This window comes from Sorex araneus, chromosome 5 (assembly GCF_027595985.1).
Source record: "Sorex araneus isolate mSorAra2 chromosome 5, mSorAra2.pri, whole genome shotgun sequence".
Taxonomy (NCBI): Eukaryota; Metazoa; Chordata; class Mammalia; order Eulipotyphla; family Soricidae; genus Sorex; species Sorex araneus.
The window spans coordinates 43,284,104-43,303,017 of NC_073306.1; the positions used below are offsets into that span (position 1 = coordinate 43,284,104).

General features: G+C 41.4%; 1 protein-coding gene across 10 annotated transcripts in view; it reads right to left on the reverse strand.

Annotated features, from left to right (window-relative positions):
• The window catches only part of S100PBP (S100P binding protein), a 39,865-nt gene that overhangs the window by 7,738 nt on the left and 13,213 nt on the right, over positions 1–18,914 (reverse strand). For 9 of the 10 annotated variants that reach the window (XM_004603739.2, XM_055138810.1, XM_055138806.1 and 6 more), the window contains one exon: positions 16,374–16,477. In XM_004603739.2, the coding sequence (XP_004603796.2) occupies positions 16,374–16,477 (104 nt within the window). Of the gene's footprint in view, positions 1–12,699; positions 12,728–16,373; positions 16,478–18,914 lie in introns of all 10 variants that reach the window. The other variant, XM_055138814.1, reaches the window with a different exon arrangement.

The window sequence follows — 18,914 nt, forward strand, 5'->3', positions numbered from 1 at the left end:
ACTCATCAAGTCACTAAGCAGCTCTGTGATACTGGGAAAAATCCTTCCATTTCTTCAAATACAACTTTAAGTAAAGCTGAATTGTGAATCCATGAGTTGTGGACAGCAATATCTAGCTTGAGGTATTAGTAATATTGTATATGAGGCCAAATGGGACCACTAAGCAAAGGGTGCTAGGTGGTCCTGCTAGGGATGGGAGAAACGGGCTGAAAACAGACTATAGACGGAACATGATGCCTACTTAATACCTCTATACGAAACCACAACACCCAAAAGGAGAGAGAGCAGAAGGGAATGCTCTGCCACAGAGGCGGGGTGGGGTGGAGGGGACAGGTGGGGTGGAGGGAACAGGGTGGGGGTAGTGGGAGGGATGCTGGGACCATAGGTGGTGGAAAATGGGTACTGGTGGAGGGATGGGTACTTGATCATTGTATGACTGAAATGTAAGCATGAAAGTTTGTAAGTCTGTAACTTTATCTCACGGTGATTCACTAATAAAAAATAAAACATAAGAGGCCAAATACATTGTCTAGAAAAATTCAGTGTGCAATAAGTGGTAGCTATTGTTATTATGATTTATTGTCTCAGGATTGTGTTTGCAGAGATTCCAAGTCCTGTAATGATTACTGATTTGTAAGGAAAATAAAGCTTGTTATTAAATAATCAGTCTATGCATAGTAGACCACGACAATTCATAGAACTCAGTAGAAATGCTCTGTTTCTGCAGGGAGGGAGCCACTCAACCAGTGGTTCTCAGGGGACACACACATTCAGTGCTAATGTCTAAGAATCCAAGATGCTCAATCCCTGAGGTGCCAGGCACCACCAGGGTCACCCTGAGTGCTCAGAGGCACTAGGGCCACACCCCATGTGCCTGGGGGCCTCCAGGGCTGTACATGTGATGCTGAGGGAAACCTGCTGTACTAGAAACTAAACAAGGATTGCATGTGCCTTAACCTGTACAATCTCTCAGGCTTCGAAAGTTTTCTGATTTTAATGAAATAATACTTTTCAGGAAACATTTATAGATTCATTACATTAAAGTTTTGTGTGCTTAAAATTAAAAAGGACAACCAAGGGTAAAACAGACAAAAAAAATATTTGAAACTTATTTGGCTATAGTTTAATGCCCTTTTCTTCAAAGAAAGTCTACTCATAAATAAGTCAAGGAGGGGCTGGAGTGACAGCACAGTGGGTAGGGTGTTTGCCTTGCACGAAGCCGACCTGAGTTCAAATCCCAGCATCCCATTTGGTCCCCCAAGCACCGCCAGGGGAAATTCCTACGTGCAGAGCCAGGAGTAACTCCTGAGCACTGCCGGGTGTGACCCAAAAAAGCAAGAAAAAAAAAAGTCAAGGACATGAACAAGCAATTCGTAAAGAGTAACGCAAGTAACCAACTACAATGAAAACAGTTCTATCTCAATCATATAAGAAAATTTATTAATCTAAACCCTAAGAAATACAAATCAGAACTGCTATCCTTTTATGAAAGGAAGCATAAATATTACACGCTTAAGACGTAACATTAATAGTAAATCATGATACTTCAATAAAAATAAAGTGAAGTGTCTTGATCAGAAAATCCTTTGACTGAAGGATTTATTAACCTAAAATCAAAGGTCTTGATTCAAATTGCCTTCTCTCTATCCTACTTTAACATCACTAGCACCCCACTCCACCCCATTCCCTTTAGCCCCCACAAAAGGATAATTCAGTGTATGTGTGGGAAATCGGCTTTGTAAAAATTCAAGATACACTTTTCCTGCCTAAGCATCATCAAAGACTGGCAAAATAACAAAAATCCTGATGTCCAATTTCAAAATGGAACAAGATTATCTATAGATTGTTCTTCAGTTCACTCATATCAACACGATTCCAGAAAAATGCCCTGATGATAGAGAATAAAGATACACTATAAAAAACATCCTATCAAGAAGTTATTTACTTAATTTTTTTTTTTAAACGCAGTAGTGCTCAAGGCTTATTCCTTAGCTCTGTGTTCTGTGCTCAGGGATCACCCCTGGTGGTCTGGGTGCTGGGGATTTAAACAGGGTTTGGTTGCAATGTAAGGTAAGCACCTTACTCCCTCTACTATCTGGCTTCTCTTTTTCGGTTTTGGAGCCACTCTTGGTGGTGCTCAGGGATTGCTCCTGGTAGTATTTGGAGACTGTGAGTTGCCAGAGATTGAACCTAGGCCTCTTACATGCAAAGCATGCATTTAGGCCTTTGAGCTATCTCTCTAGGTCTTCTTTAATCTCTATACTACTGGTTGATTAGGTCCAAAGATGCTTCAAATAGTAGCAATTTATATCTAACACATCTTTCAGGTATTGCCCAATGTAGTCCACATGTAAGAACTCATTAATTTCTTGTAACAACCCATTGGAACTTTTATTTTAAGCTTTTTGAGTCATACCGGCGATGCACAGGGGTTACTCCTGGCTTTGCACTCAGGAATTACTCCTGGAGGTGCTCAGGGGACCATATGGGATGCTGGGAATCTAACCCGGGTTGGCCATGTGCAAGGCAAACGCCCTACCCCACTGTACTATTGCTCCAGCCCCGGCCCCCCCTCCCCCCACGCATTGGAACATTTTATTCATTTCACAGATGAAGAAACTGGGAAACACAGAAGTTATTTGCCCAAAGTCACATAGCTGGGAGCTAGAGTCAGTAGAGCAAACAAGGTATCTATCTTGCATGCGGTCAACCTGGGTTCAATATCCAGTACCCCATATGGTCCCCTAAGCCCACCAGGAGTGATCCCTAAGTAGAGAGCCAGGAATAAGAAAGTCCTGAGCACAGCCGGGTATGGCTTGAAATAAAGGTTAAATTTCCTTTAAAATGTTCTGGGGGTCAGGGAGTTGGCTCAAAGGGCTGGAGCAATTCCTTGGCATACAGGAGAGAGCCCTGGATTTAAACCCTGGCATCATATGCCTCCCCCGGGGGGGGGGGGGAAACAATTTTCTGTGATCGGTAAGGATATGGTTCAACAGTAGAGCACATGCCTCACATCTGTGAAACCTTAGGTTCAACACATACACAGACATACACAAATTCTGTGACTGCTTTTTTTGGGGGACCGGAGGGCAGAGATAAAAAAATCTGATATTTTATAGTTGGGATTAGAAAGCAAAAATCATTATAAAGCAAGAGCTGCAATGTCCTTTATATACCCAGTTGGTTCCCAGCACAGCACTCAGGAAAACAAGGACACAATACTTATATCTTAACTCATGCACTAGCAATGATACACTATACACTTAATAAGTTCTTAATACACTATACACTTAATAAGTATACACTATACATTTAAAGCCGGGGAGACAGTGTAGTGGGTAGGGTGCTTGCCTTGCATGTGACTAACCTGAGTTCTATCCCTTCCATCCCAAATGGTTCCCCAAGCACAGCCAGGAGTGATACTTGAGCGCAGAGCCAGAAGTAAGGAACGATAGCACAGAGGGTAGGGCATTTGCCTTGCACGCGGCCTACCCGGGTTTGATTCCTAGCATCCCATATGGTCCCCCAAGCACCGCGAGGAGTTAATTCCTGAGTGCATGAGCCAGAAGTAACCCCTGTGCATCGCCGGGTGTGACCCAAAAAGTCCAAAAAAAAAAAAAAAAAGAACTTATTGAGAAGAGGCTAAACTTTATTATTTAAAAGACCTAAGATCTAGAAACAAGAGCTAACATTTAGCAAGCATTTATTATGTGCCAGACACTCTGCTAGCAGCTTTACATGAATCCTATTTTTTAATCTTAACAATGTGAGGTGAATACCACAATCTCCATTTTATTTAGGAGTAAACTAAAGCTTAGTAAAGATACTCATCTATCTTTTCTTTTTTGGGCAGAAGGAGGTGTTTCTGGGCCAGTTGGCATTGCTCAGGGGTTACTCCTGACTCTGCACTAAGGAATTACTCCTGGTGGTGCTTAGGAACCCAGTTGAGCTACATGCAAGGCAAACCCCTACCTGCTAAACTGAATAAATCTTTATGGTCCTTATTTTTTGCCACACATGATGGTGTTCAGGGTAAACTCCTGGCTCTACAACTAAGGAATCACTCCTGATAGGCTCTGAGAACCATATAAGGTATTGGGAATTGAACCTGGGTCAGCTACATGCAAGGCAGTGCCCTACCCTCTGTACTATCTCTCCAGCCCCTACTCATATATCTTTTCAAAAAACAGTGGTTTCAACTGCTGGTCCCAAATGTAAAAAAACTGCAAACCACCAGTGTACTGCAATGGTCCTCAACTGGACCACTGCCGGTTTATAATATAAACACATGAAAAGTCACTAGTGAAGAAAATGAGAAAGTCAAAATTCAAATTCCTGTGGAGCTAATGATCCAAAATCGTTGTTTCAGCCACAGCTTCAATCTCTTCTTCCTCCAAATTTAGACATGCTAACAAAAATGGAAACATTTGAATTTTCTTTTTCATAATCTCTAACAGATGGGCTTTCTTGGACCAACAATCAGTATCCTGGGTTTATTTTTAAGCAGTGGCTTAGAGGTGGTAAAGACTGTCCTTTGTTTTGTGGGTAAGAATGAAATTAATTTAAGAATGATATTAAGAGGGTAAAAAAACTCAACATTTCAGGAATAAGATCAGTGAGAAGTCATCTATAAATATGCAGCTGACTAATTTGGGGTAAAATCCAGTGTAATGACTTCCTCAATAAATTAAAAGTGAATCCATTATTATGAAAGAGGAAGAATGGATAATACTGAGTGTTTGCTATGCCATTGACTCCTGTCAGGTTTTATAGGCTACCGTATATGTACCACATGTTTTGACCCGATCAGTATGACAGGAGACCTAAGAACATACAATCTCTCAGCTGGCTAACTGGCACTAACAGGTCATTAAGTGAATCAATCAGATAGCTCCATAGAAATGTGAATGTGAGCTGCATTAACGAGACCAAAACAGAGAACTGCACATAAGCAGGGCTCTAGGAGAGAAGGAACAGGAGAATGCTAACACTAACAGAACGACTGGTCAGACACATTTAAATATCAGACCCACCAAATTAATAGGGAAAACCTAAATAGGGAACAAAGATACCATTTTGAGGGGGCATGGAAACTTTTGGAGGCTCTATGACTGACTGTTTTCATTATGAGACCTGACTATGTTGTTGAGCTCTGACTGTCATCTCTTCCTGTTCTCAATAAAGGCAATCACAATGCTAGTGGTTCATGTTTTAAAACAAAATAGCTAAAACAATAAATACAGGGAGAAATGAAAAGGAAAGAAAAACTGCTATAGGGGGAATGAGTGTAGAGCCACTGAATGTAGCTCAGTGTCGGAGCACTTGCCTTACATGGATGAGACTGTGGGTTTGATGCCTAGAGAGGAGGAGACCAGGAGAGGAGAGTGCTATAGGGATAGAGGCTATACTTCTTTTTTATTTTTTGGGTCACACCTGGCGATGCACAGGGGTTAATCCTGGCTCATGCACTCAGGAACTAATTCCTGGCGGTGCTCAGGGGACCATATGGGATGCTGGGAATCGAACCCGCATCAGCTGCATGCAAGGCAAATGCCCTACCTGCTGTGCTATTGCTCAAGCCCCAATAGTGGCTATTTTTTGTGTTTTGGGACACACACCTGGCAGTGCTCAGGTGCTGAGGGACCATAAAGTGTCAATGATCAAACCCAGGCCTCCTGCATGCAAAGCATGTGCCCAGACCACTGACTTATTTCTGCAGCTCTGGCTACTGCTTTTATAAATATTTAGAATAGAATGGGGCTGGAAAGATAGCCCAATAAGCTGAGCACATGCTTTGCATGCAGGAACCCCAGATTCCATGATTCCAGATTTCAAACACCATGGCAGGGTACCCTTCACAGTGTAATGTGGCTCAAAAATAAACAAAAAGATTAATAAAATTAGAATTAAAAAGGAAAATTAGAATAAGTAGAAAGCAGGAATGCAAATGTCTTAACTCAAAGTGACAAAACGAATGATTTAAAACAGACAAAAAAGAAACAGGAATCATGTAACATTTCTGAAATGGTCTATTGAGATATTGAGTGATATATGAAGTTCTTAACAGTACTGCCAAATGGAGAATTAAAGCTTACAGGTCATTGTTGCTTATGGTCATCAGTAAAAATCGAAGCTGTTTTCCACTCTGAGTTAAAATGGGTGGGTACTTAACCTTTCATTGCAAGCAATGAGAAACTTGGCAACATATATGCAATAACTGTTTTCAGACTGCTCAGGGTTGTGAAACTTGAGAAAAGGGAAAGAACTGAGGTGGAAATTTTCTTTTTCTTTTTGGGTCACACCACACCCAGTGGTGCTCAGGGGTTACTCCTGGTTTGCACTCAGAAATTACTCCTAGTGGGGCTCGGGGGACCATATGGGATGCTGGGAATTGAACCTGGATTGGCCGCTTGCAAGGCAAATGCCTTACCTGCTGTACTATCGCTCCAGCCCCGAGGTGAAACTTTTAAGTATATTTTTCCAACAAAAATTTTCTTTAAATGAAGGTAAAACAAATGCTTTGCAAATAAAAGCAGAGAAACTATCACCAACACACCTACACTGTAAAATATTAAAATAAGTTCACAGGAAAAACGAAGATATTATAGGGCTGACCCAGGTGAGATCCCTGGTAGCACATACTGTCCCAAGTTCCACCAGGAGTGACTCCTGGGCACTGGGCACAGAGCCAGGAGTAAGCCCTGAGCATCACTGCCAAGTGTGGCCCCAAAACAAAACAAAAACAAAATAATAAAAAGTTAAACATGTGTCAACCATCAATCAATTTACTCCTAGATATTTATTGCAAGGAAGTAAAAATTTATCATATAAGGATTTATAAATGAATGTTCGTAAGAGCGTTAGTCCAAATGCCCATCGGTAAGTCAAGATTAAAAAATATTTTAATCTACATAATGAAATCCTACTCTCAATAATAGGAATAAACTATCAATAATTTCAATATATTCTTTGAGGAAGAAGTCAGTCTCAGTAAAAGAAAATACACTACTGTTTATATAAAATTCCATGAACAAGGTAATTGATAATAAGAGCAGGTCAGTGGCTGCATGGGGATTCACTTGAGCAAAGAAAGGCAAGAAAGAAAAATTACAAAGGAGCATCAAAAAACTTCTTTTGGGTGTGACGTGAGACCCTTTTTGTTTGTTTGGAGCCATACACTACAGTATTTGGAGCTTGGGAGACCCTGCTATACTGGGATCTAACCAGGGTCTCTTATATGCATAGTACATGCATCAGTCCTTGGAACCACCTCACTGAACCCATATTCATGAATCTTAATTGCAGTGACAGTTTTGCAAATACACACACACACACACACACACACACACAAACACACACACACACACACACACACACACACACACGAATACACACCTATGTCAAACCTCAGTTTAATCTGATTAAACTGAGAGCTTCATCCATGGTACTCATATGCTCTACCCTGAGAAAATTTTTTTGTATTCTTAGTTTGTTGAGTGTTTTTTTTTTTAATCATAAAGAGGTGTGGAATGTGTTGCATTTGTTTTTGACTACACCTCACCACTTACTATAAAATTAGTTTTAAAACAAAAAACCTCAACTTAATTTTCACTTCTTTATTTGGACTTAGAGAAAAAAAATGGCTAAAATATTTTTAGTGTATTACAATAAAAGAAAGTATTGACTATATTACCATCTAAAAACACTATAAAATTTTGTCTTGTTTGTGATATTGATTAAATTCAGGGTTTCACACATGCAAGGCACTGAACTACATTCCATTCTCTAAAACTAAGAAATCTGACTGGTTAGAATTTGCAAAGTGGTAGTGTTAGTGTATAAGTATATATAGGTGTGTGGGACCCGGGGCTGAGACCTTCAAGACTGCTGGGATCAGGACTGGGCCTCTTCCACCCAGATTCCCCATTTTCCTAGGCAGTCACATCCAGGTACTGCCCCTGGCGCCGTGTAATCCCACCAACGGCCAATATCCAGAGATTATAAAACCAAGCGCTTGGAAGCTCGAGGGCGAAAAGCGGTCGTGCGACATCTTATAGCCTAGTTCTCCCTCTGGAAGAACCTGCAAGCTACCGAGTTTTTCCTGCCCACATGGGAGAGCCATGCAAACTCCCCATGGCATATTCATATGCCAAAACCAGTAACAATATGGATCTCATTCCCTGACCCTGAAAGAGCCTCCAATGCGGCACCACTGGAAAGGACAAGTAAAGAGAGGCTTCTAAAATCTCAGGGCTAGGACAAATGGAGATGTTACTGAGACCGCTCGAGAAAGTCAACGATCAACGGAATGATGATGACCTCTATGTCAAAAATCAACAAATGTGTTACTTTAAAACTATGTACAGAGCTGGAGTGATAGCACAGCAGTGGGTAGGGCATTTGCCTTGCACGCGGCCGACCCGGGTTCGATCCCCGGCATCCCATATGGTCCCCCAAGCATCGCCAGCAGTAATCCCTGAGTGCAAAGCCAGGAGTAACCCCTGAGCATCGCTGGGTGTGACCCAAAATGCAAAAAAAAAAAAAAAAAACCCAAAAAAAAAACAACTATGTACAGAGATATTTTAATTATAACTCAAAAAAAGAAAAAATATCTTGAGAGAGATAGAACATGATATGAACAGGTACCAAAACAGAAAGAAGTCTTAGAAATCATGAATATGAAAATAAAGAAGCCAATAAAAGAATATCCAGAAAGAATAAAGAAACAGGCAGAACAAGAAAAGAAAAGAGGCTTAGTTAATCCTTAGATTTACTCTTGGAAGGTCCTTAAAAAGAGAAGAGGCTGGGACTGGGAAGATAGCACAGAGGTCAAGGGCACATGCTTTGTGTTCTTGGGACTCTGTTCAACCACTGGGAATGGTTCCAGGCACTGCTGGGTGGCCCAGGGGCTCCTGGAACCACAGTGCCCAAGCACTGCTGCACCCACTGTCTCTAGAATTAAACTATCTGGCTGCGTATCAGTGAAAAATGGGCCTCCTGAGCACTGCTTCAAAGGCCCCCAAAAGCAAAACCATGGGGATGGCGAGTACAGGAGTTAAGATAATTACCAAAGTGGCTCATATGGGTCAATCCCTTGTGCAAAAAAAAAAAGGGGGATTCAGCAATTAGGATTCAACCCAGAATGGCTACAAAGGTAGACTATAGAGTTATAGGGCCCTAAAAAGGCTGGAAAATAAGAAGGTATAGAAGAACAGCCTTCTTAGAAAGAAGTCCCCCCAAAATTCAAGACGAATGGAGAGATTTTGAGTATCTGGTGGGCACTGGTGGGGGATGTAGAACTGACAAAACTGTAAATTCTCTATGTGGAAGAGCTTAAGGATAGGCTGGAGGTTAGCTCAGAGGGGTGGATTACAGGCTTTGAATGTGGGAGCCACAAATTTGCACAGCTGGGAACAACTCTCAAGCACGCAGCATCAAACTAAAAGTAGCTACCACTGCTTGTGACCCCAAACAACAAAATATTAAGTATAAATTAATCTGCAGTTTGTTAATGAGGTAATTAACAACTTAAAAATTTCAAGGAAGAAAATGAAACCTGGTGGCTGGAGATAGTTCAATAGGCTGAGCACATGCTTTGATTGTTGTAGTCCTGGATTTGATACTCAGCACTGTATGGTCACCTGAGTACTGCTGGGAATGATCCCTAAGCACAGTGCCAATGGTAATTCTGGAGCTCTGCTGGGTGTGGTATCCCCCCCTTTATCTTGTGAAGATAAGAGGGGTATTGAGGGGCTGGAGTCATAGCACAACGAGTAGGGCGTTTGTCTGCACGAAGCTGAATCCTGGTTAAATTCCCAGCATCCCATATGGTCCCCAAGCACCGCCAGGAGTAATTCCTGAGTGCAAAGCCAGGAGTAACCCCTGAGCATCACTGGGTGTAACCCAAAAAGCAAAAAAAAAAAAAAAAAAAAAAAAAAAGTTAGCAAGGATGTACAAAAACTGTAATCCGTCATAAACCATGGTGCCTAATATTTAGAAATAAGTAAAAAGTGAAAAAATCAAAGATGAAAACTTCCTGGAAATGGAGATGCTATTGCTGCCCGACACTGGGGATAGACTACATCCATGAGGTAGCTGTTCAAAAACGTTTGAATGGTCAGTTTTATGTCATGAAATAAATTTTATTTATTTTACCTAAATGAAGAAAAATAAATGGTAGAAAATAGAAAAAGAAAGAAAAATGGGAAAAAACTGGAATTCTTGTAAACTACTGGTAGGATTCTAAAGCAGAATTGTAGAAAATAATATGGTCCAGGGGAGGGAGGGGACTACCATATGATCCAGCAACCCCATTTCTGGGTATGTAGTCAAATGAATTTCAAGTAGGGTCTTGAAGCAATCTATGCACATTCATATTCATATCAGCACTTATCATAATAGCCAAGAAGCCAAAGCAATTAAAATGCCCACTGAAGGATGAAGAGCCCACTGAAGGAATGAATGGATAAACAAAATGGGGTAATTATACAATTTTACATAATTCTGCCATAAAAAGAAAGGGAATTCTGATACATGCTCTACCATAGCTGAACCGTGAAGCCGTTATGACAAGTGAAAAAGACAAGTTCTGTAGGTTCCACTTTTAAGGTTATCTGTAAGTAGTCAAGTTCATAGAAACAGAAAGTAGAATGATGGCTACCAAGGGCTATGAGGCAACAAAAAGGCTATTGTTTTGGCATGGGTTTAGAATTTGAAATTTGCAGGACAAAAAAGTTCTAGAAATCTGTCTGAAAATAACGTGACTACACTTTTAGTGAACTGTACACTTAAAGGAGATAAGACAGAAAGCTTTATCATTTTTTCCCTACCGCAAATAAAAAGATTAATAGGTTCATTTTAAAAAATGCAGAATACAGTTCTCATTGACAAACCTGTGGGTAAATTTAGCATCAAAATGAACAAAGACTAATTAAGGGGCTGGAGAGATAGCACAGTGGGTAGGGCGTTTGCCTTGCACGCAGCCAACCCAGGTTCAACTTCCAGCATCCCATATGGTCCCCTGAGCACCGATGGGATTAATTCCTGAGTGCAGAGCCAGGAGTGACCCCTGTGCATCGCTGGGTGTGACCCAAAAACCAAACCAAACCAAACCAAACCAAACCAAAAAAAAAAACAACAAACCCAAAGACTAATTGATTGAGGGTAGGGCTGGGCCATACACCGGACTTACTCTTGGTCTGTGCTTAGGAATTATTCCTGATGGTGCTCAGGGATATGTAGTGCTGCGGATTGAAGTGAGGTGGGTGGCATGTGAAGTGTACTCCCTCTGATCTTCACTAATTGATTTTAACTAATTAAAAAAATATTCTTGTAAGAGTAATAGTACAAAAAACCTTTTTGTAAGAATGCTAACTAGGGAGGTTGGAGTGATAGCACAGCGGATACAGCATTTGCCTTGCACATGGCTGACCCGGGTTCAATTCCCATCATCCCATATGGTCCCCCAGCACCACCAGGGGTGATTCCTGAGTGCAGAGCCAGGAGTAACCCCTGTGCATCGCCAGGTGTGACCCGAAAAGCAAAGCAAAAAAAAAGAATGCTAACTAGGATAGGGTAGGGGCTGGAGCAATAGCACAGCATATAGGGTGTTTGTCTTGCACTCGGCAGACCTGGGTTCGATTTCTAGCATCCCATATGGTCCCCCAGCACTGCCAGGAGTAATTCCTGAGTGCAGAGCCAGGAGTAACTACTGTGCATTGCTGGGTGTGACCCAAAAACAAAACAAACAAACAAACAAAAAAGAATGCTAACTAGACATATCCCCATTCTGGGGTCACCTGCATCACAATGTGGAAGTATAATTCCTTTCTTTTACTTTATGGTGTGCTTTGGGATCTCTCTACACTGAAGACCACAAAGGACGGAGCAATAGTACAGACTGTAGAGCATTTGCCTTGCACATGGCTGACCCTGGTTCCATCCCTGGCATTGCATAAGACCTCCCATGTACCACCAGGAGTAAGTCCTGAGCGTAGAGCCAGGAGTCAGCCCTGAACATCGCTGAGTGTGACCCAAAAAGCTTTTTTTTTTAAAAAAAGACCACATTTGTTCTCTCTCTTCTGTCTCCCCAACCCCACCTCTCCTACCCTCCCTATTTCCTAAATAAAACTATTTTACACTCAAAAATAGAAAGAATGTAATCTAATAATTAGAACCTGTCCAAAGATAGTATACCTCCGAATTTGAATTAGAGGACAAACAAACAACAGTACCCATGAACTGTGGGAACATTGTGGGAAAATGTTGATCTATCTCTAATCCTTCCATTATACGTATTATAGTACAGGAAATAAAGGGAATGGAGAAACAATTTAAACATACCACAAGAAAACAAGTGGACAATATTCTGCATGTAGAACAATCTACAAAACAAATTACCTAGATTAAGAGAGACTAAGGAGACAATAACTAATAAACATGTGAACCTAATTCAATTCCTTTTAAACAGTGTATAAAGACATTTTTGGACAACTGAGGAAATTGTAATACAGATTAGATACTACATAATCTTCAAAAATTATTAATTCCCAATAAACATGAAAAATGTTTAACCTAATTATTAAAACAAAATGTTAAAATTTACCTACCAAATTTGTGACAAAAGTTAATACAATTTTGGGGGGGCAGGACAATCTGGTAACATGTAACAAACATTTTAAAAATGTTTACATACTTTACCCAGCAATTCCACTTCTAAGCATTCATCCTATAGAAATAAGAGTCGTGCATAAACATTTATTGACCAGAATGTTCACTGCAGCATTACCATTAAAATGGACACAACCAATTATGCAAGATAGAATAAATTATGCAATACTTATAATTATTACAATTTTATTTTTAGTTTGGGGACCACACCCAATTTTGCCCAGGGTTTACTCCTGGCCTCCTGACTTTCCAGGGATCACTGCTGGAAGGGCTTAGGGAACATACTGGGTGCTGGGAATTGAACCAAGGCAAGCACCCTGCCCACTGTACTATTTCTCTGGCCCTTCATTACAATCTGATATATTTAGCATGGAATGGTTCTTTTTTTTTTGCTTTTTGTGGAATGGTTCTTAAAATAAAGATACTTATTTTTATGATCCTAGAGGGCAGAACTAGAAACTATCACTGGATATTATTTGAAACAGAATTTGGTTCAATGTAACCAATAATGTTCTAGTCATTAGAATTTTTCTAAGCATGTTTCACAAAGCAATAAGTATTAAGTTTGGCAGTATTAAAACTCTGCTCAAAGGCTGAATGGACCCTCAACAAATTTATACACTGTAAGAGAAAACCATAATAATTTTTCTACTCTAAGAATTTTACTACGTTAAAATTTTTATTAGTTGAGATGTTAAGAAGAAAGCAGTAGGGGCTGGAGCGATAGCACATCGGGTAGGGCGTTTGCCTTGCACGCAGCCGACCCGGGTTCTAATCCCAGCATCCCATATGGTCCCCTGAGCACCGCCAGGGGTAATTCCTGAGTGCATGAGCCAGGAATGACCCCTGTGCATTGCCGGGTGTGACCCAAAAAGAAAAAAAAAAGCAGTATTTTTGTTTGTTTTGGGCTACACCCAGTGATGCTCAGGGGTCACTCTGGCTCTGCACTCAGAAATTACTCCTACAGTGCTCAGGGGACTATATAGGATGCTGGGGATCAAACCCGGTTTGGCCGCATGCAAGGCAAGTGCCTTACCTGCTATACTGTCACTCCTGGAAGTGATATACTGTCCTGGAAGTGATTAGTATTCTCTGTAAACATTAAAGACCCATGTGGCAATAAACAGAAAGGAGAGTATGTCAATAGTAAAATGTAGTTGAATGGGGCCTGGCAGAATATTATAGAGCATAAACAACCTCCTATTAAAGTTTTAGACATAACAAAAATAGGAAATAGTATAAAGGAACTCCACATGCCCATTATTCAGTTTTATTCATCAATATTTTTGTGGGGCACAAGATGAAGTCTAGTGGGAAAGCATGTGCTCTGCATATAAAGTCCTGGATTCAATCCCCGTCACCAAAAATGTGCATATTAACGTTGATTTCTCTCATTTTCCAGGAACTTTACTCCCCTGAGATTTAAAACAAACTTTGAAATCATACTATTTCTTTATAAAAATTTAAGTATGAAAAGATTCACTTTTTGGGGGCTAGAGTGATAGCACAGCGGGTAGGGCTTTTGCCTTGCACGCAGCCGACCTGGGTTCGATTCCCAGCATTCCATATGGTCCCCTAAGCATTGCCAGGGGTAATTCCTGAACGCAGAGCCAGGAGTGACCCCTGAGCATCGCTGGGTATGACCTCCCCCCCAAAAAAAGCAAAAAAAAAAATAGATACACTTTTTGCTAATATATTCAATAATGTCAGTTGCTATGATGAGGTATTGTTCTTTGTAACGTACTTACGTGTAATTTTCACATTATCACCACTTTACAAATGAGGAAACTTTTTTTTTTTTGCTTTTTGGGGTCACATCCAGCAATGCTCAGGAGTTACTCCTGGCTCTGCACTCAGGAATTATTCCTGGTGGTGCTTGGGGGACCATATGGGATGCCGGGGATTGAACCTGGCAAGGTAAACGCCCTACCCGCTGTAGTATAGCTCTGGCCCCAAATGAGGAAACTTAAGGGTTTGCTTTATTCTTATTATGGGGTGGGGTGGGGTTTGGGCTACACCCAGGTGCTCAGTGGTCACTTCGAATGATGCCCAGGGACAATGCAAACTGAGGTTTTCTGCATACTACGCATGTGAACTAGCTTTAAGCTGTCTTTCCAGACCTTAAAACTTGAGCATAAAGCCAAAAAGCAATGGTCTAATATAAAAACCCCAGAGGCTGAGACCGAAGACACACTACAGAAGGCACTTGTCTTGTAGGTGAGGATCTGATTCCCAGTGCCCAATATTGTTCCCCAGAGCACTGACTGCCATGAGTGATCCATGAGCAGAGAGCCAAGAGTAAGTCCAGTGGTGCTCAGGGATCATTCAGGTAGTGCTCAAGGGACCATAAGCAGTATAAGGAAATCAAATGGCAGTTAGACGTATGCAAGACAGATGATCTTAGCCCTAGATGATATCTTTGACTTTTGCAAATATATATATAAAATATTTGTTGTTGTTGTTGTTGGGGGGGGCGGGGGCGGCTTTTTGGCTCACACCCGGTGATGCTCAGGGGTTACTACTGGTTCTGCACTCAGGGGTTACTCCTGGTTCTGCACTCAGGATTTACTCCTGGCTGTGCACAGGGGCCCATATGAAATGGCAGGGATTGAAAGCGGGTCAGCTGCACACAAGGCAAATGCCCTACCCGCTATACTATCGCTCCAGCCCCTTTGCAATATTTTTTTTTATTGGAGGGCCACACCCAGTGGTGATCAGGGCTTATTCCTGGCTCTGTGCTCAAGGATCACTCCTGGTGGTGCTCAGGGAACCATATGTAGTACTGAGAATGGAACATGGGTAAGCTGTGTACAAGGCAAACTTGCTTCCCACTGTACCAACTCTCCAGCTCCCCTTGAAATAATTTTTAATAAACCCTGGAGAACTCAGTTTAAAAAATCTAGAAGATAATCAAAGCCTTATAAGAGTTTTTATTCAGAGGCCAAGTTGCAGAAAGGTATTTGAAATGTTTGCTTTTTACAGTTAAATGTTGAAGGCATAAGTAGAAATAATTCCAAATAAGAAAATAAATGATTACTAAGTAATATCAGATCAACCAATTTATTATTATTTTTTTCTTTTTGGGTCACACCCAACGATTCACAGGGGTTATTCCTGGCTCTGCACTCAGGAATTACCCCTGGCATTTCTCAGGGGACCATGTGGGATGCTGGGATTCGAACCCAATTGGCTGCATGCATGGTAAACGCCCAACCCACTGTGCTATTGCTCCAGCCCCCAATCTATTATCTTTCCAGACAAAAATTTCCTAGCAGAGTCGAAGAGAGTAAGCACAGGGTTTAAATCATTTGCCTTGAATACAGCCAACATTGGTTCGATTCTTGTACCACACATGGTATCCCAAGCATTGCCAAGTTTGGTCCCTGAGCACAAAGCCAGGAGAAAGCCATGCACTGCCAGGTGTGGCCCAATATGCCCCTGTACCCAATAAAACACCTCTTCCTGCTTAGACAAGTACATGTCTAGCTACCCTCACACATGAAGACTCTACGTACTGGAGTAAGCATTCTTGGTTCCACCACTCTCTAATATTAGCTTCCCAAACTATTTGGGGTTTGAAATCCTTTGAACTGAAAGTCTTTGGGTAAGTTTCCTTTCTCAGAAACTTAAAAAAATTACAAAACAATCTCTCTGAAAAAGTCTTACCCAATCACTGACATGTCATTCTTTGGCTGCTTTGTTACCTTGGTTAGAGTCCACTGGGTCTTCTATATGAGCAATGACACTCCTGAGGTAATTTTGCTTCTGCTGTTCTAGATCTGATTGTGAAAACGTTGGCACATTAGTCCTTAAACAATGCAAACCAAAGGGAGATAAAACAGTCTGTTAGAACCATAAGTACAGTGCTTCATAGAGAGAAAATATACATTGCCAATCAGAAAAAAAAAAATTCAGAGGCAGTATTTTACTGTTCTGTCCCCCCCCCCCCCATCTCTCTGAGGGGTCGGGTGGAGAAAGTGGGCCACACCAAACTGTGCTCAGAGTTTACTTCTGGTGGTGCATGGGGGACCATGTGTGGTGTTGCGAATCACATCCATGTCAGTCAGATGGAAGTCTAGTATATATTGTTAAGCCCCAGAGGCAAAATTTTAAAATCAAGTGACAACCTGTATTGCAAACCCTAAAAGGAGGAAGGTGAGGGGGGGAGGAGAGGGAGAGAGGAAGGGGGGGAGGGAGAGGCAAAGAGAGGGAGGGAGAGGGAGAGAGGGGGGAGGGGAGAGAGAAAGAGGGAGGGGGGAGAGGGGGGGAGAGAGAGAGAGAGAGAGAGAGAGAGAGAGAGAGAGAGAGAGAGAGAGAGAGAGGGGTGCCTGTAATAGAGACAGGCTTCGGAGGTTGGGTGGGAGAGAAACTGGGGACAGTGGTGGTAGGAAATGTGCACTGGTGGAGGGATGGGTGTTGGAATATTGTATGACTGAAACCCAACCATGAACAGCTTTGTAACTGTGTATCTCACTGTGATTCAATAAAAAATAAAAATAAAAATAAAATGATAGAAGACCATGTCAGTTAATTAACATGAACCTGAAATCAAGTATGGAGTTAAAAGAAAAGGAAGATAAGATACAGATACTACCTTCTGTTAATAAGGTATAGAAAAGTAAGACTACCTAGTCTTTAAAGAAGGAAAACATTTGTTGAATGCTTCAAGGTTATAATTCAGGATTAGTCAGGGGCCAGAGAAATTGTACAGTAGGTAGAGTGTTTGCCTGGCAGGCAGCAGACCCTGATTCAATCGCTAGCACCCCATCTCATCTCCTGAGTCCCACCAGAAGCGATTCCTGAGCAGAGCTAGTGTGGCCTCTCAATACAAAATAGCCAGGAAATGAGTAACTTCACACAACAAAAAAATTTAAGAAATATATAAAAAGGATCAGCTGGATCTAGTAATTAGAACACTGGTGACCTTGGCAGAAACAATTTCTGGTCCTTTCTCATATATGACACTGTACTAGTCCACTGGTGAGATATTGAAACAGGAAAATATTACTTTTCAAATAGCCTGACTTATGCTCCTCAGTGTTCAATTTCCACTGTAAACAATTGACAAGGGTTTTCTCAATAAGCTAACAGAGCCAAAAACTGGGCTTAGAAGTGGTATTCAGATTCTAACCTGTTAATAAAAGTGTAGTTTTATGTTTTGTTTTTTTTTTTGATTTTTGGGTCACACCTGGCGATGCTCAGGGATTACTCCTGGCTCATGCACTCAGGAATCACCCCTGGCGGTATTCGGGGGACCATATGGGATGCTGGGAATCAAACCCAGGTTGGCCGCGTGCAAGGCAAACGCCCTACCCGCTGTACTATTGCTCTAGCCCCTGTGGTTTTTTTTTTTTTTAAGGGGAACTGAGTCTTAAATAACAATTTCAGTTATTGTTTTAGGTTTTTTGGGCCACACCAGGCAGTGTGTGTTATCCTGCTCAAGGGTTACTTACTTCTAGCTCTGCATTTAAGAATCACTCCTGGCGGGGCTCATCCCATATGGGATGCCAGGGAACCTGGTCAGCTAAAAGCAAAGCAAATGCCCTACCTACTGTAATATCGTTCCGGCCCACAGTTTAAGTTTTCAAAGTAGAAGAATATATTTGTAATCAATTAAAAAAAAAATCCTCACTGTAAGGAAGCCCATCAGACTCAATATAAAAACCAACTTTGTTCATTAAAAAGGCTCATGTAGAGACACTGCCACCTGCTGGCAAGAACTAAGATCGAAATGCTATAAATCCTCACTACTTGAATTACCCCCAAAGGACAGTTTTATCCAAGTTAGATGTTTTCTCTACAGTTTTAGTTTTACTTATTTTTGATTTTCAGTGCTCAGGAGCTACCTCTGGAACTCTGTTGGATGCCATATGGGTGCTAGGGATTGACCTTGGGCCTCTTGAAAACGAAGCACATACTATCCCTCTAAGCTGTCTCTCTGTCCTCATTTAACATTTTTATTAAATTATTCTAACTTTCTATCATAGCTATGATCAGGTTTCCCCATACCCAGAAAAAGAAATCTTATACAGATTTTTCTATTATGTCTTTCATGAAATAAACTTGAGGTAGCAGATAAACATTAACCTCATTTTATTTACAAAGAAACTGAAGTCAGGGGCTGGAGCGATAGCACAGCGGGCAGGGTGTTTGCCTTGCACACGGCCAACCCGGGTTCGATCCCCAGCATCCCATATGGTCCCCTGAGCACCGCCAGGAGTAATTCCTGAGTGCAGAACCAGGAA